This window comes from Crocuta crocuta, unplaced genomic scaffold (assembly GCF_008692635.1).
Source record: "Crocuta crocuta isolate KB4526 unplaced genomic scaffold, BGI_CrCroc_1.0 scaffold143, whole genome shotgun sequence".
Taxonomy (NCBI): domain Eukaryota; kingdom Metazoa; phylum Chordata; class Mammalia; order Carnivora; family Hyaenidae; genus Crocuta; species Crocuta crocuta.
Window position 1 is genome coordinate 9,023,354 of NW_027529175.1, and position 10,167 is coordinate 9,033,520.

Consider the following 10,167-nt stretch of genomic DNA (forward strand, 5'->3'; position numbering starts at 1 on the left):
TCTCTGCGAGGACCGCCAGGAGGCGCAGAGCTCATCCAGCTGGAAAAACCTTATTTCCATGGTTCTTAGGAGTCACCCTTTTCCCAGGCAGGAGCGACTCCAAGCGGGAGCCCCGCGGGCGGCTCCCAGGAGCCCTAGAGAGCCCAGCACTAACGCACCCCCTGAGAACAGAGAGCCTGGTTCTCCCCCCGCAGGGCCCGCCCCCAGCCCGGGGGCCAGGAGCGGCTCCTCAGGGGGAGTGGCCCCAGGGGCTGGGTGTCAGCAGCAGCAGAGAAGCGTGGGCACCAGGGAGGCCCCTGCTCCAGACCCGCCCTCAGGCCCCAGAGGAGATGGCGGGGACGAGAAACACCCAGACTCCCCGCTGCTTGGAGCTGCCATGCCCAGGGCCCCGTCACGGTCCCCTGAGCCCAGGCCACCTGGCCCTGCACCCTCCCCCGCTGCCAGGGGGGTCCCCCAGGCTGTCCCCCGGCCACGGATTCGCAGCACGTGTGGAATAGCAGAGAGCTCTGGGCGGGAGGGCAGCCAGGCGGCCCCGGGCGCGGCTCCAGGGGAGACGCCCTGCCCTGCAGGCAGCGGGGTCGTCCTCACAGAAAAGCAGAGAGAGGCCCCAGAACGCACGGTGCTTCTGCAGAGGCCCGGGAGCCGGGGGGAGGCCGCGGGGCCTCGGAAGCCCAGCCCGCTAGCCCGGGAGCCCCCGGCAGCAGCGGCTCGACGCCGGCGGCGGCCGGACCTGGGCAGCTGCCTGGACGCACTGGCCTCTGCCCAGCAGCACGGGCAGCCCGGCCTGGCGCAGGAGACCTACGCCTTGATGAGCGACAACCTGCTGCACGTGCTGGGAGACCCGGGCCTCTACCGGCAGCTGAGCGGGGCTGACCGGGAGCGCATCCTGAGCCTCCGGACGGGCCGGGGCCAGGCGGTTCTGGGGGTCCTCGTGCTGCCCAGCCTCTACCAGGTGAGCCGCTCGGGGCTCACGAGGGGCCCCTGTGGGGAGGAGGCTCCTACAGCGGGGCCTGCACCCCTGCCTGCTCGCCCGCACCTGCACGTGTTCGACCCCCAAGAAAACGCATGGCGGCCCCTGACTCAGGTGCCGGAGGCGGCCCCGCTGCGCGGCTGCGGCCTCTGCACCATGTACAACTACCTGTTCGTGGCGGGGGGCATCCGCGGCTCCGGGGCCACGGCCGTCTGCTCCAGCGAGGTCTTCTGCTACGACCCGCTGACCAACGTCTGGAGCCAGGTGCGGCCCATGCAGCAGGCCCGCGCCCAGCTCAAGCTGGTGGCCCTGGATGGGCTTCTTTATGCCATTGGTGGAGAGTGCCTGTACAGCATGGAGCGCTACGACCCGCGCACGGACGCCTGGACCTTGCGTGCGCCCCTTCCTGCGGGCACCTTCCCCGTGGCACACGAGGCTGTGGCCTGCCGTGGGGACATCTATGTCACTGGGGGCCACCTCTTCTACCGCTTGCTCAGGTACAGCCCCGTGAAGGATGCGTGGGACGAGTGCCCCTACAGTGCCAGCCACCGGCGTTCCAGCGACATGGTGGCGTTGGGAGGTTTCCTATACCGATTCGACCTGCTGCGGGGTGTGGGCGCCGCAGTGATGCGCTACAACACTGTAACCGGCTCCTGGAGCCGGGCCGCCTCCCTGCCGCTGCCGGACCCGCTCCCGCTGCGGTGCACCACGCTGGGTAACACCATTTACTGCCTCAACCACCAGGTCACGGCCACCTTTACAGTCTCCGAGGGGACTGCCCAGTTCCAGGCCAGGGAGTTGCAGCCCTTTCCTCTGGGAAGTAAGGGGGTCCTCTGTCCATTCATCTTGACTCTGCCTGCCACCAGCCGCCTGCAAACTGCTCTCTGAGCTGCTGCTCTCCAGGGAGACCCTGGGCCTGGGGGTCTGAGGCAAGTGGAGCACAGGAGATGCCTGGCAGAACCTTCTGCTGTTGTTTCTGGGACAGCTTTGTTTTTCTGCTCTAATAAAGCTCATGATCACCCCGCTTCCATACCCCCTTCCCTGAAAGAGCCCTGTCCCCCTGGGAGCTCAGGCTCCTTGCGTCTGTGAACTGGTTGCTGGGCATCCCTAGCCGGCTTCTAACCTTCTCACCACAGCATGCTGTTTACTGCCTTTTCCACTCAGTTCTTGCCCTCACGCCTCAGCTGGCTCACAGCCCCTCCTCCAGGGGCTCCTCCTCCTCCCCTAACCCTCCCCCCCTTCTCTGGGCTCCCAGGAGCCAGGCGTCCTCTCTGCAGCACTGCACACTGCCTGGAAAAATCTGTGCGTGGGTCCCTCTGGTGCTCTGAGAGCCAGAGACCTTGGAGACCAGGATTCGGCTTGTGGAGGGGTTGAGTGACTGCTGAGCCAAGGAAGGAGGTGGCTAGAGAGTCACACTCCCTGCGCTCTGTCCCTCGGGCTCCAAGCTGCGCAAGGGTCTGTAAGGGAGTGGGACAGGGGAGCAAGGAACGGAGGGTCCCCAGGAAAATGTCCTTGCCTCAGGCCTTGGGAGCCGGGTTGGCTCCTCCTGGGAAAGACCCTGTAGCCCTCCTTTGTGCAACTGGTCCCCAGAGGCCTAGAGCCCTGCCTGCGAAACTGTTCTGCTGTCTGTAGCCCTGCCTGTAACCACTTAGGCCCATGCCCCTCTGCGGCTTGTGGGGTCTCTCCCCCGTCCCCTGCTCTGCCCCTCCAGAAGCCAGCCTCACTTCCCACCATCCCCTGTTCTTCCGTGAGGCCCAGGTTTCACCTGAGCTCTCTCCCCTGATAGCTGTGGACTTAGCCAGACATCGGATTCCATTCTTCTCCTCTGCGCGGCGGGGAACATGAACATCTGTTACTCAGGAGAGCTGTGAGGGCATGAGGGCACCTGTGGGCGCCTGGCACAGTGCCCAGGATGGAGAGATAATGTCCCCTTTACCCATTTTGGAATCCATCACAGGAAGGTAAATAAATCTGACTGAATACTGCTGCCTGTCCCACCCTCTGTCCTGGTTTGTCCCTATCTGACCCTATTTTTGCTTTTTATGCTATGCTTAGAGCTATTGGCACTAAATATGTTTAATTCATTGAAAGCATCTACATGTTATAATTCTCATTTTTTGCTCACAAGGCTTGATTTGCTGCTGGGTAGGACGGAAAGGGGTCCTCAGGTTGTTCTTAAAAATAAGTTTATTGAAAAACAAGTACGGTTCATACAGCTATATATTATGGTTACTGTTACTCTGCCAAACAGAGAGGGCTCTGTGCCCCAGGGGTTTCTCCACACTGGCAGGTGGCAGCATGGTGGCCATGCATGGGCAGGGGGCCTACTGTTTGCGCTTGGTCTCATTGAGTAGCTCTTGCCAGTTCTTCTCCATCTCCTCCTTGCAGTTGAGGAAGGCATCCTCCAGCCGGCGCATGGACTCCGCCAGTGTGGGGTTGGTGCGCATCACCACCATGTCGTAGGCCATCCACGTGGCTTGCACTGCAACAACCAGATGGGCTCTGATCAGGCTACAGAGTGGGGCCGTGGCTCTGAGCACCCCAGGGAGGGCCAGATGCCTCCAACCATGCTAAGCATCCCAGAGTCTAGATCCCGCTGAGTTACCCAATTACTCTGAGGAGAGAGAACTGGTAGGCTACATGTTATAGGGTTCATAAAAGCCACTATTAAAATTCCCTACACAGAGCACTACTTCCCTGATCTCATGCAAGTGTTAACTTCTGGATACATCAGCCCATGATGCTAAGACTAGAGGCCAGTCTGATATAAAATATTAGGACAAATTAGAGCAAACTCAGGTCCTTACCCATCTGCAGTTTACAGTTCGTGGTTGCAGGGTGAGCCCTGAGGGGTCGTAACACCTGTCCAAGCTCACATGCTCAAGCAGGACTGACTATTCGTACTCCTGCAAGGCCCTGAGCCTCATGCTGCCTTATGCACAGTGGCCTGGATGCCTGCCCCCTTCTATCCTGGACCTCTGTGCTATCATGAAGGCCAGTGCAGGGACTCTTCCTTGTGGAAAGGTTTGCCGCATCCCACGTTAGGTGTCCTTTGGTCCTCACCACTGCACTGAGTTTATTGCTGTTTCCCATCGAGAGCAACTCAAGGGCAGTATCCCCGGGGCCTATAGGTGAACACACGCTTCTTGTACAAATTCAATGGAAGTGTGGAGAAACCTCACCTCCCTGCAGCACCCACCACACTGGGGTGGTTCGACCCTCTATCGTTACAGAGAACAAAGCTCATCTCCCTTCCGCATGACAGCCAACCAACCACAGTACATATATCTCCCCCTGAAAACTGCTCTTTGGTGGGCTAAAACATACTGGACACTTTGGAGAACTAGGTCCTCAAGGAAATTAACCAAAGAGGAGATAGGTGAATAAATCATCATAATAATAGCACAAGAATAGGTACATACAACCAAGGTCAGCAGCACGACAGACTTGATGTTTTACAGAAAATGACATGTTTGGTTAGGGGAAAATTGTTGGAAAAGCTATGTGCAGTACCTTAACAGAGGGCATACAGTTATACAGCTTGTACAAGATTATTGAGCTTTTGGATGCATGAGAGTCACTTGGGACACCTTTTAAAATGGAGATCGCTGGCCTGTCCCACAACGCAGAGAAGGTCTTGTCTAGCATCTTGGGATTGGTGCCCAGGGACACGGATCTTAAAAAGGAGACCAGCCTTACAGACTGCTGGACAGTGGGTGCAGCACGCACCCGGGAGTCAGAGCAGTGTGCTTTCTGGCTCTCTCTACCTGCTACCCGTGTGACCAGAAACAAGTGACTTAAATTTACCAACCTCATTTGTAAAGGACGGACAACACCCCAATCTCACAGCTTGTTATGGTTAAATGGCTGATGTATGTAAAACGCCTAGCACAGATTATGGTGTTCAAGACAGGAGAAACCCTTACCATAGAATAAATAGAGATATTCAGGGCAAAGAGTTAGAGTAGGTAAGAAATAAAAATTCAGAAGGAAAAAAAAGCTTGCAGAAATGAGTCTCATATGGTTCCACACAGCAGTTGGAATTCTAGCTCTGAATTTCCTAAGGCCAAAGTAGAGAAAACATGCTCGGATTTAAGACTCGGTGACCATAAAATAAAAACAAACCCATGAAGGACAGCTGGGTGGCTCAGTCGGTTGAGGGTCCAACTGCAGCTGAGGTCATGACCTCACAGTTCCTGAATTTGAGCCCCACATTGGGCTCGATGCTGTCAGCGTGCAGCCTGCTTTGGATCCTGTGTCCCCCTCTGCCTCTGCCCCTCCCCTGCTCACACACATACTCTCTCTCTCACATAAATAAATAAACATTAAAAAAACAACAACAAGGATGCCTGGGTGGCTCTGTCCATTAAGTGTCCGCCTTTGGCTCAGGTCATGATCTTGCGATTTGTGGGTTCAAGCCCCACATTGGATTCTGTGCTGACATTTCAGAGCCTGGAGCCTGCTTCTGTGTCTTCCTCTCTCTCTGCCCCTCCCTCGCTTGTGCTCTCTCGCTCTCTCTCTCTCTCAAAAATAAATATATAAAAAAAATTTTTTTTAATTACACACTTTTATCCTAAGAAAAAATTTTCCTATAGGTATATTCTATGAGAAGCATATAATATAGTTGGAAATGTCTTTGACAACATCCCTACTTTAAATACAAAGTGATTCTTCCATGTCTATTGTTGTAATCACTGGTAAAAGAAAGCTGGCATACTGCCAAAGCACAGTTTAGAAAAGGTAATTCAATGAGACACCAAAACACTATATCAAGAGCAAAGCCCTCTTTGATTTGATGCAAGGAAGAAAATTCAGAATGCATAGAAAAGGAAGAACTCATGATCACCAGAAGATCCTCCAGAAATATGCACCTCTTGAGTTTTTCATTCATTCAGTACTTATTGAACACCTCTGTGCTGGCATTTTGTTAAGGCGCTCCTGGCCTCCTGGCAATACAGCAAGAAACAAGACAGACACACCGGCCTTCACGAAGTGTCTATTCTGGGGGCCGTGGGAGGAGGCGGAATAAACATACACGACAATGACAGCACCCTTGGGAAGGGTGCTGTGTGGCAATAAGCAGCAGGCACGGAGACAGAGAAACGGGGTAGGAGGAGTCTCACTTTGAACCAGATGGTAAGGGCAGGCTCTCTCTGAGAGCTTTTGGTAAGGCCTGAACATTAGCAAACCCAAAGTCATAACCTCTGGAAAAGCCTAAACAGCAGATGTTCTAAGAAGCCAACTAGGGCTCACCTAACACACTTTACTAACATGCTGGGGAGGGCTAAACCCTCATGCAGAAAGAAAAAACAGCCAAGACGTGGGGCACCTGGGTGCCTCAGTCACTTAAGTGCCTGACTCTTGCTTTCAGCTGAGGTCATGACCTCACGGTTCACGGGCTTGAGCCCCAGTTCGGGCTCCACGACGCTGGTGTGGAGCCTGACTGGGGATTCCCCTCTCTGCTTGCTCCCTCTGTCTCTGCCCCCCCCCCGCTCATACTCGTGTGCATTCTATAAACAAACAAAGCAAGGTTCAAAGGATGAAGATCACGTGTTCCAAAAATCTGGGGTAGGAGAGGGAAGGACATCACTTAGGGGTGTAGTAAGTGAATTTGTTTTGAGGGCCTGGAAGGTAGGCAGGGAGTACAGGAGTGATGACGAAAGGGCCAGCTGAGCCATATGGTAAGGGGACCAAGGTGGGCCTGGAGTTTACAGCCACAGGCTAATTCCACCTGTGGCAAAACAGACCAATCAACATTTTAAACATAATTGGTGAAGCTATACCTCCCAAATCTCAGGCCCCAGATGGTATTGGAGATGAATTCCACAAACTTTGAAATAACAGTTCATTCTTACATAATACGAGTGATTCCAGAAATTAGAAAAAGAAGAGTGATAATCTTGCTCTATGGATATAGAAGCATTCTATTTACATTATAGAAAATTTGAGAACAGAGATAAACAAAAATAAATACATAATTTTCCATAAGCTGGTTTGTTCTAAAATCAAAGATTGTATGAAAAAAATATAGGTCTATTTCATACCAATATAGATATAAAACTCTAAACATAACATGAACTAACCAAACCTAACAATGTGTTAAAATAGTATGGTATGATGAGTAGAATTTGTAAAAGAAATTCAAGGATGGTTGAGTATCAGAAAGTCAATCAGTGTAATGAATCACATTAATAAAAGGGGAGGAACATGGCCCTAGGAGGGGTGCAGAGCAAGTGGGCTCCCGGGACCCTGGAGGCTGAGGGCAGGCACTGTCCCCACACTGCGCACAGGCTCTGCTCTACTCTCTAGGCGTAAATTCACAGACAAACATGAATGGATGACAACAGAAAATGGTATGGGAACAAGTGGGAATCAGCAATTTTGCACAGGAAGCTTTGGGGGGTGTCGTGTACTGTAGCCTGCCTGGTGCTGGGACAAAACTGAACAAACAAGAGGAGTCTGGTGCTTTGGAAGGTGTGAAAGCTGCCGGTGAACTCTACTCTCTGTCAAGGGAAGTAACTGAAATTAATGAAGCTCTTGCAGAAAATCCAGGACTTGTCAACAAATCTTGTTATGAAGATGGTTGGCTGATCAAAGTAATACTCAGTAATCCTTCAGAACTGGATAAATTAATGAAGAAGCATGTGAGAAGTACATAAAATCTATCGACAAGTGAAAACAGAAATCCTGAATAAACTAGTATGAAACAACTTAGCCTAGGATGGTTGTCTTAAATTAGTGGTGCAGAGAGGTTTTAAGATGGCCACTTTTAGGGGCGCCTGGGTGGCTTAGTCGGTTAAGCGTCCGACTTTCGCTCAGGTCATGATCTCGCGGTTCGTGGGTTCGAGCCCCGCGTCAGGCTCTGTGCTGACTGCCAGCTCAGAGCCTGGAGCCTGTTTCAGTCTGTGACTCCCTCTCTCTCTGACCCTCCCCTGCTCATGCTGTCTCTCTCTCTCTCTCTCTCTCCTAGAAATAAATAAAACATATAAAAAAATCTTAAAAAAAAAAAAAGAATTTGAGGGGTTCCTGGTGGCTCACTCAGTTGAGTATCCAACTTCGGCTCAGGTCATGATTTTGAGGTATGAGTTTGAGCCCTGCATCAGCTTCATGCTGTCAGCATGGAGCCTGCTTTGGATCCTCTGTACTCCCCTCTCTCTGCCCCTTCCCCACTCATACTGTTTGTAAAGATCCAATAGCTAAGTCAATCTTAAAAAATAAAAGCTAAAAGGAGGGAAATATGCCCTACTAGATATCAAGACATCCTATAAGGCCATATTTTTAAAAGTGGTGTGGTATAGATAAATAGACCAATAGAAGAAAAGTAGTAAGCTTAGAAATAGACCTAAGTATATGGGAATTTAATATATGATAAAAGTAACAGCAAAATCAATGAAAAAAAGACAGTTACTCCAGATGAATTAAAGATATAAATATGAAAGATACAATAACTTTTGGAGATCAAAATTTAGCAAAATACTTGTCATCTACGGACTTCTAAAAAACCACAAACCATAAAGAAAAATATTGGTGAATCTATCAAAAATTTTTTTCAACTAAGAAAACAAAAAGTTTTCATACAAATTGCAGAAGAAATTTACAATGTCTAAAAATGATAATGGGTTAATATCTATAATATTTAAGAAACTACTTCTAATTAATAAGACAGAAAATCCAATAATTTTTTAAATGTTTTACTTATTTCTGAGAGAGAGAGAGAGAGACAGCGTGAGCAGGGGAGGGTCAGAGAGAGAGGGAGACACAGACTCTGAAACAGGCTCCAGGCTCTGAGCTGTCAGCACAGAGCCCGACGCGGGGCTCGAACCCACGAACCGTGAGATCATGACCTGAGCCAAAGTCAGACGCTCAACTGACTGAGCCACCCAGGCGCCCCACCAATAATTTTTTTTAAACCCTGGAAAATAACAAGTGTTGGTAAGGATGTGGAGAAATTGAAACCCTTGTATACTGTTGGTAGTATTGTAAAATGGTGCATCATTGTGTAAAACAGTTTGAACTTCTTCAGAAAGCTAGACATAAATTCCACTTCTAGGTAATTTTCCAAACAACTGAGAACAGGCACTCAAACACATACTTGCATACAGATGCTCACAGCAGTGCTAGTCACAATAGTTAAAAGGTATACACAACCCAAAAATCAATCAAAGGACGAATAGATAAAGAAAATATGATATATCCATACAATCAGATAATTATTCAACCATAGAGGGGAATAAAGTACTAATATATTCTATAATATTGATGAACCTTGAAAATATTATGCTAAGAAAAATAAGCCAGAAACAAACAAACTGGATTCACATATTATATGATTCATTTATATGAAGTATCCAGAATGGGTAAATTCATAGAGACTGAAAACAGATTGGTGGTTGCCAAGAGTTGAGGATGGAGGCGTATGGGGGTGACTGGCTGGGGTACAAAGAGTCTTTTTTTTATTAAGTTTACTTATTTATTTTGAGAGAGAGAAAGTGTGAGCCCACATGTGGGAGAGGCAGAGTAAAAGGGAGAGAGAATCTGAACCAGCCACNTCTTGAAAATATTATGCTAAGAAAAATAAGCCAGAAACAAACTGGATTCACATATTATATGATTCATTTATATGAAGTATCCAGAATGGGTAAATTCATAGAGACTGAAAACAGATTGGTGGTTGCCAAGAGTTGAGGATGGAGGCGTATGGGGGTGACTGGCTGGGGTACAAAGAGTCTTTTTTTTATTAAGTTTACTTATTTATTTTGAGAGAGAGAAAGTGTGAGCCCACATGTGGGAGAGGCAGAGTAAAAGGGAGAGAGAATCTGAACCAGCCACCGTGCTGTCAGCACAGAGTCCAATTCAGGGCTTGGATTCATGAGAATTGAGATCATGACCTGAGCTGAAACCAGGAGTCAGAGACTTAACAGACTGAGCCACCCAGGTGCCCCACATAGTCTTTTTTGAATGATGAAAATATTTTGAACTAGATAGATTTGGTGGCTGTATGACACTGTGAATGTATTAAATGCCACTGAATGTATACTTTAAAATGGTTAATTATATGGTATATGGATTTCACCTACTTTTTCTTAAGTTTAATTATCTTTGAGAGAGACAGAGACAGTGTGAGTCGGGGAGAGGCAGAGAAAGAGACTGAGAGAGAGAGAGAGAGAGAGAGAGAGAGAGAGAGAGAACCCAGAGGA

General features: G+C 49.7%; 2 protein-coding genes across 4 annotated transcripts in view; one reads left to right on the plus strand and one right to left on the minus strand.

Annotated features, from left to right (window-relative positions):
• The window catches only part of KLHDC7B (kelch domain containing 7B), a 4,317-nt gene extending 1,363 nt beyond the window's left edge, over positions 1–2,954 (plus strand). The window contains exon 2 of the mRNA XM_077757839.1: positions 11–2,954. Coding sequence (XP_077613965.1) covers positions 11–1,858 — 1,848 coding nt within the window. The 3' untranslated portion in view covers positions 1,859–2,954. The remainder of the gene's footprint in view (positions 1–10) is intronic.
• A 185-nt stretch (positions 2,955–3,139) lies between these two features.
• SYCE3 (synaptonemal complex central element protein 3) overlaps positions 3,140–10,167 on the minus strand; it is a 29,060-nt gene continuing 22,032 nt past the window's right edge. For all 3 annotated transcript variants that reach the window (XM_077757878.1, XM_077757876.1, XM_077757877.1), the window contains exon 3: positions 3,140–3,452. In XM_077757878.1, the coding sequence (XP_077614004.1) occupies positions 3,295–3,452 (158 nt within the window). In that variant the 3' untranslated portion in view covers positions 3,140–3,294. The remainder of the gene's footprint in view (positions 3,453–10,167) is intronic.